This window comes from Podarcis pityusensis (assembly GCF_964106645.2).
Source record: "Podarcis pityusensis genome assembly, chromosome: 14".
Taxonomy (NCBI): Eukaryota; Metazoa; Chordata; class Lepidosauria; order Squamata; family Lacertidae; genus Podarcis; species Podarcis pityusensis.
The window spans coordinates 45,784,620-45,803,875 of NC_138039.1; the positions used below are offsets into that span (position 1 = coordinate 45,784,620).

The 19,256-nt window shown below is 42.5% G+C and overlaps 1 protein-coding gene across 8 annotated transcripts in view; it reads right to left on the bottom strand.

Moving 5' to 3' along the window:
• Window positions 1-1,229: 1,229 nt before the first annotated feature.
• Window positions 1,230-19,256, bottom strand: part of NEO1 (neogenin 1) — a 108,755-nt gene continuing 90,728 nt past the window's right edge. For 5 of the 8 annotated variants that reach the window (XM_080980262.1, XM_080980258.1, XM_080980263.1 and 2 more), the window contains 8 exons: window positions 19,078-19,146; window positions 17,732-17,876; window positions 17,129-17,367; window positions 16,559-16,651; window positions 11,287-11,445; window positions 7,877-8,134; window positions 6,703-6,839; window positions 1,230-4,850 (listed from right to left, as the gene is read on the bottom strand). In XM_080980262.1, coding sequence (XP_080836388.1) covers window positions 4,767-4,850; window positions 6,703-6,839; window positions 7,877-8,134; window positions 11,287-11,445; window positions 16,559-16,651; window positions 17,129-17,367; window positions 17,732-17,876; window positions 19,078-19,146 — 1,184 coding nt within the window. In that variant the 3' untranslated portion in view covers window positions 1,230-4,766. Of the gene's footprint in view, window positions 4,996-6,702; window positions 6,840-7,876; window positions 8,135-11,286; window positions 11,446-16,558; window positions 16,652-17,128; window positions 17,368-17,731; window positions 17,877-19,077; window positions 19,147-19,256 lie in introns of all 8 variants that reach the window. The other 3 variants (XM_080980265.1, XM_080980264.1, XM_080980260.1) reach the window with 2 other exon arrangements.

Here is a 19,256-nt window from a genome sequence, read left to right on the forward strand (position 1 = left end):
CCTGGAGAGGAGGCGCCTAGGGCAGCTGTGGGGAGGTGGGGGCCTTCAGTCTCATCAACTGCTTCATGGGGGCAAGACCTGCTAGAGATGAGCTGCTGTGCTCATTAGGCCTCCTGTGCAGATCCTGTTTTTTGCTAACTTCAACTTGCTTGGTGTAATTTACTGCTGGCTTACTGCTGTCACCAGTCTTTCAAAAACAAAAGAACCACACAGTACAGATAAAGGTTCCAGTCCAGGGATGGAAAATCTTTTTCATCCCGAGGGCCGGATACCTTTAGGGGCACAGGCATTGGTGGTAGGACAATGATGGGTGGTCAGAGGGAGAAGACTGCAGGGAAGAAGTGTCGGAATCTGAAGAGGTAACAAGAGTTTAGTGAGCAGGAAGAGGCTGTGACAGAGGGCAGTCCAGAAACAGAGGCAGAAGCAGATGGGAGTCAAGAGGCAAAGTGAAGGCAGGCTGCTGAAGAAGCCAGGCAAGGTCTCCCCATCCTGCTGTGACCCCTCCATCCTTGGTCTCCCAGAACCCACAGAGGTATGAAGAGGGTAGAGCAAAGAGAGACAAGTATGACTGGCTATCTTTGTAGTTACTCCATTTTTAAATTGAATTTTGTAGCTTTCCCCAGCTCTTTAGTTGAATGTTATTGCTAAATTTGATGAATTATTTTGAGCCACCTTGTACTCTTGGTTACAAAGAGGCCAGATATAAACACTTTAAATAAATAGACATATAAATTAACTCCCCATTTTCCAGCTGAATGAACATACAAAGCCCTTTCTAACAATCGTTTCAAACAATTCAGTGAAACAGTGCTGAGCTCTGTGTCTAACAGCTGTGTCCCAGAGTGTGGTCTAATGGCACCTGAGGCCACCATATTGCTGAAGCTTAGCAGGTTTGTGTCTGGGTCAATGCATGGATGGGTTCCCTCCTGAGAACGAAATGTATACCACCTTGTGGTTCCATGATGGAAGAAGGGATATGTGACTAACATCAGCGTCTTCATTTCTGGACCAGAATTCCAACAGGTTGTGTTCCTACCTACCACCTCTTAAAATAATTATAAATAGTTCAGTTACATTGTAATTTAAAGAAATTATTCTCAAACACCGCACCCTTGTTCCAGAACGTAACTGGGGCTTCAGTGTTCTGAAATGCTCATCGAGGGACACTGCTAAAATGCAAGGGCAAAAGTTTTTAAAAAAACAAACAAAACTCTAGACAAAGGCAGAACTCGATTAGATTAAAAAAGTGTATTGGATATCCAATACCAAATAATAAACATGACAGTATTAAAAATTTATAGAGTATACAGCAAATACTACAGGGAAAAAAATGTACAGAAAGGAAGAAGTTTACAGCAGTCCTCAGAACTCTCCTACATCAGAACTGTAAAACAATATACAGAGGTCTTCCCACCCCCTTCTCCATATTCAGCTGGAGGAAGCTGCCGCAGAGCAGCTTAGCTATGACACTACAAGATACACAATGTTCCAAATTTAAAATCACAAGATATGTAAAAAACAGTGTTAAAATGTGAAAAAGTGCAATACATATTGTACACTGACTTGAATAAATGTTTCCTTTTTTGTTTTAACCTTAAAAAACCAACTTTGAACAGTTGTTTTATTATTAAAAATATCCCCCACCCCATTCCCAGATTCATGGCAATATTGACATTCATGGTGTTCGACGTAAAGTAGCAATATATTCACAAAAATCCACCAGTGGGGGAAATACTGAGTACACATGATGGAATTTCTTTGGGTATAGATATGAAAGAGAAATGTACACATCTGAGGAGCGGAATGCGTGCACTAACTGAATTCAGTGGACGCAATGAGGACCCTACGCAAAGGATTTCCTGTTCTTCACAAGAACTTTGCATGTACAAAGGAAAACAGCCACGTTGAACATTCCCTTTCGCAGGAATGGGAAGCCCCTTTTGATTATAGATGCCCACCCTGATTATACAGGGCTCCGGATCATACCAAATAGCCCAGATCCAGAGAATTGCATTTCAACACCTTTGGGCCTTTTAATGTACTATTAAAAAATTCTCCTCTCCCTCACTGGAAGCTCTTTCTGATTTATGAGGCATGTGTGTGTGTGTGTGTGTGTGTGTGTGTGTGTGTGGCACCTCTCCCCTTCCTTCTGCATACCAAAATATTAAGGAAAATAAAAACCTCCACCACACATACAGAGAACAGATAATTGGATCCAGGCCAGTGTCTGAATCCTTCTCTCTCCCCAACCCAAACCTCATCTAATTTTACTCAATGCCTATTTTGCAGGTGTGCCAGTTTGCTCTTATGATGGACTTTTTGCTGACTGTCCCAACCCAAAATAAGCATCCTATTAACCTATGAGAATAAACTGGGGAGGAATCTACACCCACGTACTAGGACTGTGAATGTCTCTGGGGCATTAGGATGTTTACTGTTGGAAGACAGAACACTGAGCTAGGTGAACATGGCACTTAATTATCTCATTGTAAATTCAATACAGTATTTAAAAAATAAATGGCTTTTCTTATGCATATGTTATAGCTGCTAATCAGAATGAATTAATACATTTCTTCAGTGCTCATCATCAGAAACCACTAGTCAATTTTAGTCTGTCGGCATCCCTATTTTTCATAATTGCTTCCAAGAAATCTTCAAGATGAATCTGCTGATACAAAGCCAGAAGCAAATACGAGTCTGGAACTCTGTGAAGGGGAAGCAGCTTGAAGGAGTTGCTTCAGGGAAAGAAAGGGAAGGGCTGGGAAGGGTTAAGCATCCCTCCTTTGCCCTACCTCTTCATCCCTTTAAGTAATTCTCTCCTGATACTGGTTCTCAGTAGAGATCAGTGGCTGGGTGTTTTCAAACTTGAGTTAGCCAGTAATAAAAACCATTCTAGCCTTATTCACATGGAAATTTAAAGGATCCAGTGAAGTCTGCCTGAGATCAGAGCATTGCAAACTCCAAGGGTTATGGGCTATTTCCTCCAACCACACTGCTAATACTGACCCTAAAATAACACTGCTTTACACAGAACAAATTTGCTAAAGAAAACTACCTTTTGCTTCTTTTCCACCTTCCAACTCTTTTGAGTGTACACCTGAATTCCAAAAGCAGCGGGATTTTTTTTTTACAAAATCAGTCTCTTTTATTATGTTAAGTCACGACCCTATAGAGAGGATGGTGGTATGTCAAACTGGGCAGCAAATAGTATAAAGGAAATAACATCTCCTTTTAGCTTCCCTTTTTTTTTCCAAGCGGCACCTGAGTCACAAACATTGTACGCCTAGGTTTTGTTTCTGTTTAGAATAAATAAGCCTGCAAAAGACGTTTTGCTAATTTGTGGTTTAACACTGAAGGTATTTTTGAAGACCTATGGGACGGTGTACAACTACAGGGAAAAGTGCCCCCCCAATCTACTACTAACCTCTGTACATTAAAAGATCTGGAATAAAACTCAAGATGCAATGTAAATGTTAAAGAGGTTATCTTTCAAATAAAACATCAAAACAGAAATTTCTGCTGCCAAGACACACTGTGGTATCTGATGCTAAACAACCCTACATTTCTCAATAAAGCTTCCTGGCCCCATCAATTTAATAGCCAGACACACTTAATGAGTAGCTCACAAAGCAAATGATAGGTTGTTGTTGTTGTTTTTAAAAAATCTGTTTCACGACTTAGAGCCTGTCTGCACAATAGGTTTGCTTGTTCACATGAGTAATGCCAAGTGTCTCCTGGTATGTGCTTACACAGGCAGAGGTAATGTGCAAACTGATAATCACAGACACAGTCAGGGGCCATTCCCGTGATAACTGTAGCACTTTCCCTGATCACTGTGATGAGGGAATTGTTGCAATTACTATTCAGAATCACTCGCTATGCACATTACATTTGCTCATCTGGGCATTCTCCAAGGGATGTTGGGGCTACTCATATGGGTCAAGCTGTATTGTACAGTTAAACCTCTTTCCACTCAGTGGCTTCCTTCCCAGTGCCTACCTCCACCCCATATTGAAAAGGCAAACATAAAACAAACAAAACGTTTCTCAGTGTTAGATTTCAATCCAAACAGGCAGCTAATCTCACAGTGATGAGAGAGAATCTAGTCAGGCTTTTAATAATTATAATATAAAAATAAAAAAGCTTACAAATAGCGATGCAGCATCCCCCAAGGTCATGGATTAACTGCTGGAAGGTGATATAATTATACACACACTAAAAATAAAAAATAAAACATAAAACAAACCGAACATTCCACACTGGCAATGAATTCCCGTACACAATAGAACAAGCAATCAAACATCTGTCTAGGCTGTGGGAAACAACACAAATTTCTTTTTCTTCAGGTTACACTTTTTTTTAATAAAAAAGATACAATAAAATAAAAACACACAAATAAAATTGTACATAAATGTGAATGTCCAACACTGAAAATGCAGGGAAGGTCACAGCACTGAGACAAAACCTGACTCAAATTAATGCTAAGTCCACTTCTTTGTCTGTATACTGGGTTTCATCACATCGGCGCGTCTCCCTCAGCCATTTCTTGCAACATCTTAGCAGGAAGTGGAATCCATCTTTCCAACAGGTTCATTTCAGGTAATGAATAGAAAAGTCACTTGGTTAACCAGCATTGGCACTGATACTGCAGCTGGTTGAATATCCCTCTTGTGCTGTCCCCTAGTCTTTGTACATTTCCTTGTGCTCCAAGATTAAGTCCCAAGACCTGTGAAACAGGATCTGGAGTCCTTTCTTGGGGAAGGTGGTCATGCTGTTGTGATGGCATTAAGGTCCTTCATTAGTCCTTCCAGGTGGGCCATCTCTTTGGTCAGCTCATCTGGTTCATAATTCTGCAGGAGATTTAACAGGGTTACTCGGCAAGATGAGCTGCATTGTTTTGGGTGGGGGAAGAATATGGTGCAGATATGGAACATGACAGCAAAGTCACATCTATTAGATGGATTGCGTTACCACAGAAATGGAAATGTCCCCATCCTATTTTTCACGCAAGGAGAAAGATGTGGGCAGATGAAGCACCAGAATTCAACATGTAGACAAACCCCAGACAAACAGTGAATTAATGAGAGAAAATGTGATTAGGGAGGCAGGTAGGGACACAGGGAAAGAGGAAAAAGAAAAAGAAATCATCAACTTTTTGCACCCAAGGCACTATCTATGAAGAAGTACTCTAGGCATGTTCCAGCTGCCACCCAAATCTTGCTGAAAAATCTTGATGAGTTGGAGTTTCTCAGAGTGCATATTAAAGTGATGGACAACTTGCTAAACTCCAAGGGAATACACAAAAAGCTGAAATTGGAAGATATAGTATCCTTATTCTTCCAGAGACTTTAAAAGACTGGACCCACCTATGTAAAAATGTTGAGTCTGTCCTTGAGAAAATATTTATGCAAGAAAACAGAAATAATGAAAAATGATCAATGAGCTTGCCTGTATGTTCCAAGTCTTTTACAATAAGAAACTTATCCTGGCTTTTCAAAATGAAAGATAGTTTTTTTAAGCTGAGCAATGGTGGGTTATCTCTAACAAGAGCCAATTGTCTACACTAAGGGTAGACAAATATGGTTCTCTGCTGATGTTGTTGGACTCTGATTCCCATCAGCCCCAGCCAGTATGATCAATGGAGAGGGATGATGGGATCTGGAGTCTAATAAGGACATCATGTTGGCTAACCCTGGGCTACCCTGGGTTCCTAGACATTATGAGATTTATTTTTTTACTCCATCTATGCTTTAAATCAGGAAAAGCAAACACTTTGCCCTCCAGAAGTTGTTGGACTATATATCCCATCCCCGACCATTAGCTAGGCTAGGTGGGGCAGATGGGAACTGGACTACAACAACACTTGGAAGGTATTCACATTAGCTTTTCCTGTCTTAGACGAACTCAACTTTCCAAATCTGATATGGAATCTTTTGACTGAGACCCACTCATCACTAATAATCAAATTGCCTTAAAAAGAAGAAAAGCCAATATTGTACATCAGTCTACTGCAAAGCATAAAATTTTAGAAAGGGCTGGTGCTCAGTTGGATGGCTTCCAGCTGCACTATTTCAAGTTGTAAAGAAATTATATGAAGAACAGGAGAATGTTCATATGGAAATACAAAGCTACCTTATAAAAAGATAAAACCATTGGTCTATCTATTCAAGCTTTGCTCACTCTGACTGGCAGGGGCCTTCTAACTTTTCAGTCAGAGAGCTCTTTCCCAGCTCTGCTACTTCAGATCTTTTTAACTGAACCTGGGGCCTTACACATTCAAAGTCCATGCATTATCATGGAGCTACGGCCCTACCACAATCATCACTCTTGAAGAGGAAAGGGTTTTCAGAGCTGAAATGCAGAGTTACTGATGGGCAGAGGCCTGGCGAACAGTAGCAATGTGAGCAGCTTACACATGTATTATTAGGTAACACACTATCATCAGGTTAGTATTGTCTTTTACAAAGTTTAGTGATCATTACAGAAGGCCTCACTCAAATGGCAAAGCAAAGCAAAGCAAAAAAAAGTTGGTGGGAGCTCTTCCATGAAGGAGACTTCTGAAAAACTATTGTACCATAAGTGCCTTATACCATCTTTTAGTTCTCAAAAATATGTTTAATTTGAATTCTAATTTTACTCTCATTCACTACCAAGGTTTTGTATGTGATGGATGTTAGGCTACCTTCTAAGCAGGCTACTTACACTTTCTGAGTCTTCGAGCATCCTTGTTGTTTCCTGGACTTCTGGGGCACTTGGTACCACGACTGGCATAGGAGGTCGAGTTCTCCCTAGGGTGCCAATTGATGCAGTCTTCACTGAATGAACTGGATGGCTAGAAGCTTAACACAAATATGACCAGGATTAGCCTTCTACAATCAGGGTTGGAGTGAGAGATGAGTAAGACTCTTGTGAAGATCCATACTTTATATTGCTGACGTGTCCCTAAATTGTCTCCCAGTCTTCTGATGAGATACCATTGACCTTCTCCATTATGCAATACTGCTACCCTGGATTTTAAAGGGCATTACTTGACAGCAATTAGCTACTAAGCATGCTATATCACGCCCATGTCAAGAGTAATTCAGAAAGGCCTCACTCAAAGCTAGTTAGAAAGTAAGGGATAGTTTCACTTAGGCAAAAACTTCTTCCCGTAATTTATCTCCAACTGGGATGAATCCTTGGGAGAATGAGTAAGGTGCTAAAAACATTTGAATTGGAATATACATTTTTCCTAGATGGGAGAAATGTTTTAGATTCTTGTGAAACAATGTGGAGTGAGATGATCCTGGGTAAGAACCTGCTGTCATGGATTTTGCACACACAAACAGGTAGGAGGCAAGAGGGAAGTTGGTGTTGTATGCCTGGTTTGTAGGATTTATTTCTTATAATATGGGGTTAATAGCCTGCAGTGGGACAGAGAAGTGATTAGTGCCTCAGGGTGAGAGCCTTTTGAGTGTGAGAGACAGGAGGGGAGCGTGTAAACATAAAACAGGTCTGGCTTGAATGATAGCTGTTTTGTTTCTTGCCTCAGGTTAACTGGTGTTCCAAACATATATTCTGTCTGATTGATTGGTATTCTGTGTCCCCCCCCCCCAATTTTTTATTGTTTTGATTCATTTCTTGTATATTTATTTTGCATTTCGAAATGTTGCTTTTTATTTGTTAGCGCTTTGTTACTGCTGTGAACCGCTTTGAGCTCAGGTTTGTGGTTGGCAAAACAGCAGACAAATCTTAAATCAAATCCAAATCAATTACTGAAGATATCAAGGAAGCAGCTTAGCTCTGCTGCCCATCACTTTTCAGCTTGTCAGCTCCCTTAAACTGTGCATTACAGCCACGACTCGGCTTTCGACAGCAGCAATTCCTTTGCACTCACCTTGCTGGGATAATAAAGGTGTGCTTGGCAAGGCAGGGTCATAGGTTGCCCCAGTGGGTGGAACTGCTGGCACTGCAAAGCTCTTCAGAGGATGAGAAGGACGAACATGGGCAGTAGGGAGGCTTTGGCTCGTCTCCTCCTCCTGCGTACTGGGCAGATAAGATCCTGTGGCACTTTCTGGCTCCTGGTGGTCAGCACAACATGTCTGAGATGAGGAAGCTGGCATGGTATCTGTGCTAGGTGTATTCCGAACAGATTCTGGGTTTGAAAAGAATATGAACACATTCTCTTTTACTTTAACAAAACACTCCTGCTAGCACTAAACCAGCGTCTCTGAACATCCTTTCACCAGAGATCTTTGGTGGAGTTCGGTCACCTCACCAGTTAGATATATTCTCTCAACAATTGAGACAATGAACAAGTCATCCAGAGGCCCACCTAGCCATTAGGCTGGTACTTAGGCAACTCCACAGTCTGCTAGTAGGTTCTTCTGCTTTTTAAAGCGATCTTCTTTTGAAAAAGAGCAGCCATTTCCCCCCAGAATGGTCTCACTGCCATACAAATAACCAGTGAATTAAAACACAAACTGATTTACTTGGTTATCTAAAATTCCCTTAAATTTCCTTTGTACTCATCTGTCTTTGAGCTAGAGCACGGTTTTCTTAACTGGATGCTTCATAAGTAGTTGCATCTTATCTACATTTGTTACAAGGTACTTCAATTCTGCCAATTTTCCTATTGCTTGTATATTTAATGAATATAATGGGTGCTCCAATGTAAGTTTTACTTTAGCCCACTATTGCAAAAGAAGAATAAAAAGCCATTAGTACTCTAATTAAACAAGGGGATTGCTCTTGCCACAAAGCTACTATGTTTTATCTGTTCACAGGCTTTATGAAGAGACAGTGAATCATGCAAATCTAAATTATCAACTAAAGAAACTAGATCAGCATCATGAAACCATGGATCAAATAAATTATGTAAATTTAGAATATGCCAGTCACTATAAAAATCTAATCTTGCTGAAGATCTGCAAAAACCATATAAGAGTGGTAATCTTGGGAATCCTGCTTGCTTCCCCCCCTTTTTTGCTGTATTACAGCCTTGCACACATGCTCATCCATGCTTTACCCTTGCACACAATGCTTTTATTGCAACAGCATTCATTTGACTTAAATGCTGTGTATAATAATTTTAGCAAGATAAAGGTCTCAGAAACAGGGTGGCTGTCTTATATGAGCTTGCCATAATATGCTTGAAAACTTAGCCACTGGCAAAAGAAGCATTCTGGTAATAGTAATAGTAGAACCATATTTACAATTCAGAACAATAAGCAACCTACAGACAGGAGTCCCAGAATTTATTTTACTTTAAGAATTCTAACAGTCTGTCACTCTAACTGCATGTTCTCAGGTTATTTCCCAAAGCACCAATAACAGCAGCACTGCATACACATAATAAGGTGCCTCAAGCTTTTAGGAGCTGGCTGAACCCCTCGAGACGCAGCTATCAAAATTAAATATACATACTTCAGGAATGCAAACTAAGCCTACTTCTGTACTATCCTGCTGTTTAAACACAACTTACCAGTACCATAATAATGTTCAAACTGTGCTTGATTAAATGCCATCCACAGATTATACAGGGAGGGCAGGCAGGCCTTTGGAATATGTGAATTATAAAACAACTTTAAAAGGAGTAGTATTATTTTTCCTTTTGTAATCCAGATGCAAAGTTAGGATGGGATGATTCCAAATATGATAGGGGCATTGTTCATTCTTAAATTTATTCCTGGGCATAAGAGCAGCAGCCAATTTCCTTCTTACTTGCAAGGTCTCTTAACCAACGCTGAACCAAGAACCCTAGCCCCAGAGCTCAAAATGCTAATGCTGTTATACAATAAAACATTTAGTCATGACTGAAATGTAATGGTGTCGTCATTTTAAAACAAAGAAATCAAACACATGGAGGTCCCACTATCCACACACTTGTTATGCAAAACTTCACTTATCTGAACACGAGGACCTGTGAGAATGATTTCCCTTAATGTTGCAATTTACAGTATTTCAAAAGAAAGCCCAATGTTCTCCTTCTGTGTATCTACACTGCCATGATCCTGCCCCCAATTACCCTCCCCAGATCTTCTTCCATCTCCCATTTACACTACTGGTCTACTGCCTGTTCTTGGCAGCAGAGGCAGCCCTGTCCCATTTGCCCCTGGTTTTTGAACCAGTCCCCCCTCCCTTTGCCTGGATCTGGCCAGTGAGTCAGCCAACCAGCAGTGACACTGCATGAGCCTGCGACAAAAGCAGAATGAAGGCATGAAAGGGCCAAGCTTAGTGACATGCCAGAGTCTCCTCTGCTGGTACAGCTGCGGCCTTCTTCCTCCTCCTCCTCCCTCCTTTTCTTTCCTCCTCTGGCACCGAAGAGGTGGGCCAAGGCTGAGAGCAAAGCTGAGATGGAGGTTGAGCCACTGCCCCTGAGCAAAGAAGCAGTGGAGAGCATGTCAGAGCCCAGCTCACAGAGAGTCAGCCAGGCCAACGAGGATGAAAAGGATGAAGAAGGGCTTGGCTTCCTCCTTGGCAGCCTTGCTGCTGCAGGAGCTGAGCAGATAGGTCTCATCACTGCAGCAGCCACTAGAGGAGTAGGAACCAGTGCTGCTGCTGGCTTTGGGCACCAGAGGAGGGAAGAGGAGGAGGTGGAAGGCACTGGCGGCTGCACCAACACAGAAGGCTTTGCCATGTTGCTCAGCTTGGCCTCTCTTACAAGTTCACGTAGAAGTGCTTCTGACTCACTGGCCACATCCAGGCAAGGGGAGGAGGAAGGCAGACTGGTTCCAAAACAGCAGCAAAGGGACAGGGCTATCACTGCCAAAACAGGTCAGCAGTGTAGATCAGAGGTGGAGGAAGATCTGTGGGAGGGTTACGGGGCAGGGGTCATGCTATAGATACACAGCAGGAAAATGTGATGCTCCTCCAGTCCTCTCAGTTTATCAGACTGTTGGGAAAGCAATGAGATGTTCCACACAGAAAACACTGGAAACGGTTGGCTCGTTATGCGAACACTTGCCCAATCAACCATTTCTCAGGAACATGTTATGTTCAGAAAGCGAGACTTGCATGTGCATTTCAAGCACTTTTGCAGAACGGAAAAGGGAAAAAAAGATCACAAGACAGCTCAGTCCTATACATATGCACTTAGAAATAAGTCTTTTTTGAGCTAGCAGAACTTATTTCCTAGTAAATGGACTTAGGATTGCATCCTAAACAAATCTTTGGACATCTCTAGCACAATTATATAAACACCCATCCCTCCCCCTCACACAATCACAAAAATTGGATTTGAGTATGTCCCAGAAGTTCTTGTCTTTGCATCTTTTACTAATGGCTGCCCCAGGACATTCTTCTCACCTGTGGAATTAGCCCTGTCTGAATGGGACACGGATGTGCCAACTGGCCATGGGTTTGCCTGGTGATGGAGATAGCTGCAGGTTGGAGAAGCGAGGCTGCCGGAGTGGAAATGATGGTGGGGGTTATCAAGGGAATGGATGGGATGAGCACTAATCACAGCTGCGAATGAATATAAGACAGAAAAAATGCTTAACACACACCAACCAGCATGCATGCAGAAGTGCACCCCCACCCATTTCACAAAAAAGCACATTAAAAACCAGCACACTATCCTCAAGGTTCCGGAACAACAAAGTCCATTTTGCCATGACAGGCCATCTCTACACCCGTTTGAAGGAATTCCCCCATTTTTCCAATATTTATTTATTGCAGTTGAATCACTTCATAGCCAGGGTTCTCTGGGTGATTACATTTTAGAAAATCATATCCATGTTTTCTGTTGCATTAAACATGTGGGATTTGAATATGAATTCAAGTTATAGAAACTGTTACAGAACAGAATTGAACTTCCTGAGCAAACAGGAATTCTGGTTGATTTGAGGATGGACTCTGTGCATCTGATCTTAATAAGAAACTGAGAATATTGCAAAACACTGAAGCTCACATTTTAGAATCTTGTATTGAGGTAGATTAATAGGGAGTCTGCAAGGGTAGTAAAAAGGATGAACAACTGAATGGAAAACATCCCAGGAAATAAAACTATAAGCAAACCGTCCTGGGGGAGGGGGGGGCGTAGAACAGAGTTAACAGTTAATGAAAAAGGCCTGGTGCCTATGTAATTATGAACCCTGCTTAAATTCTGGCCATGGTTTGCTGCTTTAATTCTTTTTAGCTTCCTAAACATACAGTAAAACCATGGTCTATGCTTTGTGAACCAAACCTGTCACCATGACAAGAGCATAAGGAGGCACCAGCAAGAGAGGTTTGTCATCTGGCAAACAAAGAAATGGACTTTTACCAAGGTCTGTTCAACACACATGCAATCGTTTGCAAACCCATTTCAAATCATGGTTTCACAGCTTAGTTTGCAGCCAACCTTTAACCATGATTTAGGCACCATTACTACTAATGCTCAACTCATTCCTTGAGTGCTGATCCTTATGCAGCCAAAACAGACATGCACAAAAGGGAAATATCAACAGGCTTGGAAAAAACCCAAGGTTTGCACAAAAATCATCTCAGCTGCATGTGTATAGTGGAACTGGCTGGAAGTGGCAGGTGAAAAAGGTTACAGTTTGCTGTTTGCCTGAAGTGAGATAAATCACAAGCCTGGGTTTGAACATAACACTAAGCGAACCATGGCTTAGCTCAAAACAGCATTGCAACAGCAGGCCTGGAGAAAAAAAGCAAAGTGACCACAATCCTTTTCCCAGGAACATACACACTTGCTCCTTTGTTCTAATTATGGTTTGACCTAGCATTGTGTGCAAAATGCCTCTGCCTCCATCCTCTCCTATTTCCTCCTCCAATAGAAACAGGAGAAACCCTCCCCCCCAAAAGATGTTAAAAGGATAGAGGAGACAAAAAAAGATATAAAAAGGACAGCGAAAACCATTTAATTGTCTAGAAATGTCACTCCTGGTACATACTGAGATGCTACTTACTTCCAGGAATGGAAGCAAGACGTATCTGTAGAGAGTTAATGGAGAAATCCAGGATTTAATGTAACTGGGAATTGGTGCTAGTTTGTCTGCCCCACCCACAAGGGAGGGATACCCTCAAAAGCTAGCAGCAAGGAAAATAATTCCTACTCGAAATCTATTCTTGTTCAGTGTGAAACTTAAAGAAAAACTTACCATTGCAAATTACAAAGCATTGTAACACATTGCATTGTCCCCATACTCTAGTAGATTGAGGGGACTGAGTTTATGACAATCCTGTAATGTAATTCACACTGAATATTCTGGGTGGTTTACAGCAACCCCACAATGTTGTTCGGAGGTATTAGACCCCTACTGCATGTTGTGTTTAAGCTGAGAGATGAGAACTCCTCTGCAGTGTTACCCAGTGTTTTTATCTGAACTTTGCAGACTGGACTGGGTGGGTAGCATACAACAAACCCACAGTGTGGATCACTGTTACACCTGAAGAGAAGGTTGAGGGACTGTGCTGAAAAACACTTTATGGCATCCCTGCAATGTCTATTAATAGTGTAAGTCAGAAGTTGGGATGAAGCTGATTTGGATTCACAGTAAAAAAAAGGCCTATTACACCTCAGGTAGCCCAGGCCAAACCGAGCACGCATTTGCATGTTGAAGACTTAAGTACCACTGACTTGCATTCAGAATGAAATACACTTCAAAATTGTTCAAAATCTATATATTAAAAAATTGCCAGACTCAGGTAATGCATGGACACCAGGAATACACTGCAATGTTTTTCTGAGGGGCTCTGCTTAATGCTTAACTATGGCAAAGTTATGTTTTCATATTATCTAAGCAGAAGAATTACACAGTACAAAAACAGTAAACAGAAATGCAAATAAAAACCAAATCCAACAGCAACAGACCACCATGGTAAAGGAAAACTGAAAACAGGAAAACTTAATTTTACACTGGATGCTCTACATACAAATGTTTCTACATAGTGGTGGTGAATAACACATTAACTTTTTCACAGCTGCCAAGACTTTTGAAATAGATTTTTAGGTCAAAGTGACTAATTGTGGGCACATTATTTCACAGTAGTTCATTTGTTCCAAATGTTGTTTCCTAAAGTAGTTCATTTGTTCCAAATGTTGTTTCCTAAAGGGCTGTTGATGTCTCCAACCTTTCCTCTGTTTTTTAGTAATCTGACAACACTACCCTGAGGGACCGGACCACCATCTTTCCCCTTTGCTTTCTTCTTCTATATGCCTCTGTTCACCTTACCCAGCACATGGCTTATCTATACTTACCTTTTGCCCCACTCTTTCTAGGCAATGGTCTGCGCTTTAAAGCTTGATGTTGTAGCGCCGCCCCTTTTTTTGCTTCAAGACTTTCCCCATGAAAACCCACTTCGTAAAACTGAATGAAAACAAACGGCTATTCGGGTTTGTTGTGGATTCAGTTTGCTCTGATTCAGCTTTAAAGAGCAGGTTTTTGCAGAGAAAGCCTTGCCACGGCAATGGCAGCAGAAGTGGCGGCAGCCTGCGAGGCCTTGTCATGCTGGCAGCAGTAGTGGTGGCCTTGCGTCAGTGGCAAAAGCAGCGACAGCCTGCATGGTCTTCTCACAGCGGTGGCAGTAGCAGCAGCTTGTGAGGCCTTGTGGGGGTGGCAGGAGACGGTGGCAGAAGCAGAGGTGGCTGCCACAGCTTTTGCCACAGCCTCCCACTACTGCCACTTGCAGGCCGCCACTTCTTGCCACCACGGCGAGGCCTCACAAGCCCCACAGCTTGTGTCACCATAACGCCTCACAGGCTGCCACTACTATTGCCGTCACCTCCTGTTGCCACCGCAAGGCTTCGCAGGATGTGGCTACCTCCATCACCTCCTGTTACTGCTACGCGTCCCCATGGGCCTCTGCTGCAAGGACTCCCAGGCCACCGCCGCTTCTGATGCCAAAGCCTATTGCCACTGCAAGTCCTTGCAGGCCAATGCTGTTACAGCAGCCAGTTCCTGCCACCACTGCAAGGCCTTGCAGTCCAATGCCGCTGCCATCATTCCCTGTCGCTGCCATGAGGCCTTGCAGGCCACCACTACTACTGTCACTTCCTCCCATTGCTGCCACAAGTCCTTGCAGGCCACCACTACTGCTGTCACTCTCTGTCACTGCTGCGAGGACTTGCAGGGCGCTACTGTTTGTGCTGCCACCGTGAGGGCTTGCACTCTGCCACCACTACTGCTGCCATGTTCTATTGCCACCACGAGGCCTCACACGCCACTGCTACTGCCGTCATTCCCTGTCACCACAGTGAGGCATTGCAGGCTGCCACTGTTACTGTCACTGCCGTGTGGCCTTGCAAGCCACTGCCATTACTGCTGCCACTTTTTTTTGCCACTGCAAGGCCTCGCAGGCCACCACCACTACTGCCGCTACCTCCCATCGCTGCCATGAGTCCTCACAGGCCACTCCTGCTACTGCCGTCACTATCACCACTGCAAGGCCTTGCAGGCTGCCACCGCTATTGCCGCCAGCTCCCGCCACTGCTGTGTGGCCTCGCAAGTTGCCACTGATTGTTCCACCACCACAAACACATACTGTGGTCATGGCAAGCTGCTTCTGCTTCTGCCACTGCTGCTTCTGCCTCCTAGAAGGTCTGCTTGCAGCCGGACAGTCCCAGATTATTTGTATGCACTATGACTCATCGCCATACTTTGGATTGTCCTGAAGGCCACCATTTGGTAGGCAAGCCCCAAACCTAAAGTCCTGTTGGGATGCATTCTGGCTTGCCTGCTGATGAAATTGAGTGTGTGATGATTGATAATATTGTCATTTATCCGTTTTAGACCCCTAAGTAGTAGCAGTTGCCATGACATTGTCCTGTTCTGCTCTGTATAGTTCCATCCTTATTTCAGACATTGTGGTAGATTGCAATGTTTAGCTGGTGATATTGTGAGGTTTAGCTGCTGATAACATTGAAATGTTTAGCTGGTAAGTTACTGCGATATTGAAAACCAGATATCGCCTAGTCCTTACACACATTGTGATTCGCGATATATTGCCAGCTCAAATATTATGAAATAATTATCACGACGTGAACTTCAAACCGGTTTTGGACGATATATCGCCCAGCCCTAATAAGTAGTGGTCATTTGACAACATTAGTTGGCCAACATAAAGCAAATCTGACCTTAAAGACAGTGCAGAACTATAAGGACTACAAATACCTTAAATATAGTGGGGAAATGCTGTCACTTTCTGCTTAGTTTGTGCTTCAAAGTATTATGAAAAATACAACCCAGCCAGAAGTACCTATCTTTCTGAAATAAATTTTAAATAGATTGTGGGCTTAACATTAAATTTACAAAAATTAAAAAGCGGCAAATATAAAACGTGTACTATTTTGCCAAAAGGCTATTTAGCACTCCTATCAGGTTGGCATCCAAATACTACTTTGGCATGGAAATACTGCAAGATTCAGTTCTGCCAGTTTTCTATTTATAATCTTGATATTCTTTCCATAATTGTTATAATAATGCTAATGTTTCTTCTTCTAAACTTTCCTAGCATTTATTTCAAGTAGAAACAAGATTTTGTGCACATTCATCACCCTACTCCCAGCAATACGGGATGGAATGTGAAATGTTTGACTCAAGGAAGCTTGGTGAGAAATAACTAAAGTTAGACTTACGCTGAGGTGGTTGAGAATCAAATGGCATCATCATTTTTGGTCTCATTCCCCTTCTTCCTGCAAGTGTGGACATGCTATCCTCTGACTCATGCCCTAGAAAAAGAATGTATGCATCTATAAACATTTATGTCCATCATCTTTATATCAGATCATTAAGCAGGAAAACGAAAACAAATGTTTCATACACACTCATTCTGATTACCAAGAGACTCTATTCTTAAGAACACTTTATAGTCTTCCTTTCTAGAAACGTCATTCAAAGAGAATAGGGGCAGGGTTTGGTGCTGTAAAACCAAAATAAATTCTCACAATAGATTTTTAAGTGATGCAAATAATGCTATTAGCAGAAATGCTATGCTGTATATTATGGGTTCCATTTTCTCACTGATTTACATGCAAATTGTAATAAATATAAACTGAAGTGCAGCTACTACAACTTAGTCAATTGGCAAGTACTTAAACAATTACGAATCTCGACAAAACCCACCCTTTGCAATCTACAGGCCACAGTTGTCTAAGGATAATGAATAAATAGGATAATGAATAAACTTAGCATGATACTAAGCCCACCTCTGTATGAGTTCCGTCTTTGGTGGATATTGCTGTCCATGGAGTTGTCAACTGGCGTAATGTCTTGGGAATTCCGAGGGATTGGGGTGTCTGTCATGATTGGATTAGGATCTGGAGATTTATCAATGGGTTTCAGCTCCAGTCTTTCATGGTGAATCCAAAGGTCAGGGGGTTTGACATCCTTAGAATTTCCTTTGTATTTATGTGACCCATTCACAGATTTGCATGCAGCTCGCTTCCTTTGAAAGCCGTAAGAAAAATATTAGTGTATTCACAGGCTGGCATAAAACTACTGTTTTTTCTTCAGGTAGTTAACTGACACATGCTTCAGCTTTCTGTGCAAGCAATTTTATTCTAGACACATCATGTATGTTATATTCTGATTCTATACTTGTATCCAAAAGGTGGGGGGGGGGGGCATGTATGATCCTTTCTTCTCCTACACCCAGCCAACAACAATGGGAGGTTTCCTCATTTATTTTACCAGACTACTAAAATCATGTCTATTTAATATTCATGTTATTAAACCCAAGCAAAATCAATGACCGCTAATTAAATCAATGCCCCTAAAAGATAGAACAAGTTGTTGCCAAAGCATCTTACTTTTTCTGGTGAGAAGTGGTGCGGCGTGTGCAGAAGACCGCAACAATTACCACCACAACAATGGTGATCACTCCCACAGACACTATTATTACCAAAAGCATATTGTATTCCAAAGGTGAAGGGCTTCCATGAGGGCTGTTACTGCCTAAAGAGGAAAACAAACATTATTTAATTATACATGGCAATGTCTTGGGAGTTTTGAATCTAAGGCAAGGATGAGGAATCTGTGGCCCTACAGATATTGTTTGAAGTCCCAGTGGCCTCATGGGGGAGGGGGCAGAGGGGTGGTTGTTCCGGGCGCAGTTTTTGGGAGGGCACATTTTGCTCCTCACACCACCCTGGAAGCCCCAGGCCATATTGCAAGGCTGACTGGGATCAGACGGTTAGATCCCAGCCTCACAGAGCCATGAAGGGCTGCCAGGGCAGGCAGGCAAGCAAAGGAGCACCTACTCCTCTGCCAGCCTCTGCTGCAGCACATGAGAAGAAATAATAATAATAATAATAATAATAATAATAATAATAATAATAATTTATTTATACCCCGCCCATCTGGCTGAGTTTCCCCAGCCACTCTGGGCGGCTTCCAATCAAGTGTTAAAAACAATACAGCACTCTCTTTCTTCAGTTGCTTCCCTGTGTAAATGTGGGCGAGGAAAAGCAATCTGCTTCCATCCTGACCACACTGGGGTGGGGAGAGGAAAGAAGCAGCACATTTAACAACAATGGAGTTAGGATGGAGGAAAGACAGAGTCACTGCACTTTCCCCCCACTCCTTCACCACCAGCCAGCAGCATCCAGCAACATTGCCATTGCACACCCCACTGGGCCCTTGCAACACTGGAAGCCACACTTCCAAGCGAGGCAGTGATGCTCTTGGGTTACACGGGGGCTGCCAGGGCGGTGTAAGTGCACCCTGAAGCAGTGGCATGGATGACAAGGGCTGGGATGGTGGGACAGGCTCCCTCTGCCCCACCCCCCTGCGTGTGCACGTATGAGCCCCGGGTGGCAGTAGCACATGCTAGGCCCTTGTAAAGTCCCATGGCTAGTGTAAACGATGATGGAAGTTTGGAATCCAACATTTGGAGGGCCACATGTTAGCCACCTTGCATCTAAGAGAACAGTCCCTGCATAAAGAGATTGTCTTGCTTGTGATAAAAGATTGGACATTATAACTTGTACTGAACAAAAAAACATGCTGTACTGTAGAGGTCACTTGCACTGCCTGGAATACTGGAGGGATTGTTTTCAATGTAACCCTCTCATACATGGTTGTAAAGATGCTTTAACTTTTCTTTGAACATGTTATGATTTCCTTTCAACACCTTAGTCAGCAGAATTCTACTTACCACTCATAGGTGTTTTATAGTCTGGCCCAACATCCACTGGCCGATTTCCTTTTCCTGCAGACCCCAATGCTAGAAAACAAAATTGAAGCTGTGTCAAGCTACTTGTAGTTTATGCCTTATCTGTCTTTTAAAAACATAACTTGTTTTTCTATGGACAAGAACATATCCTAGACAGAAAC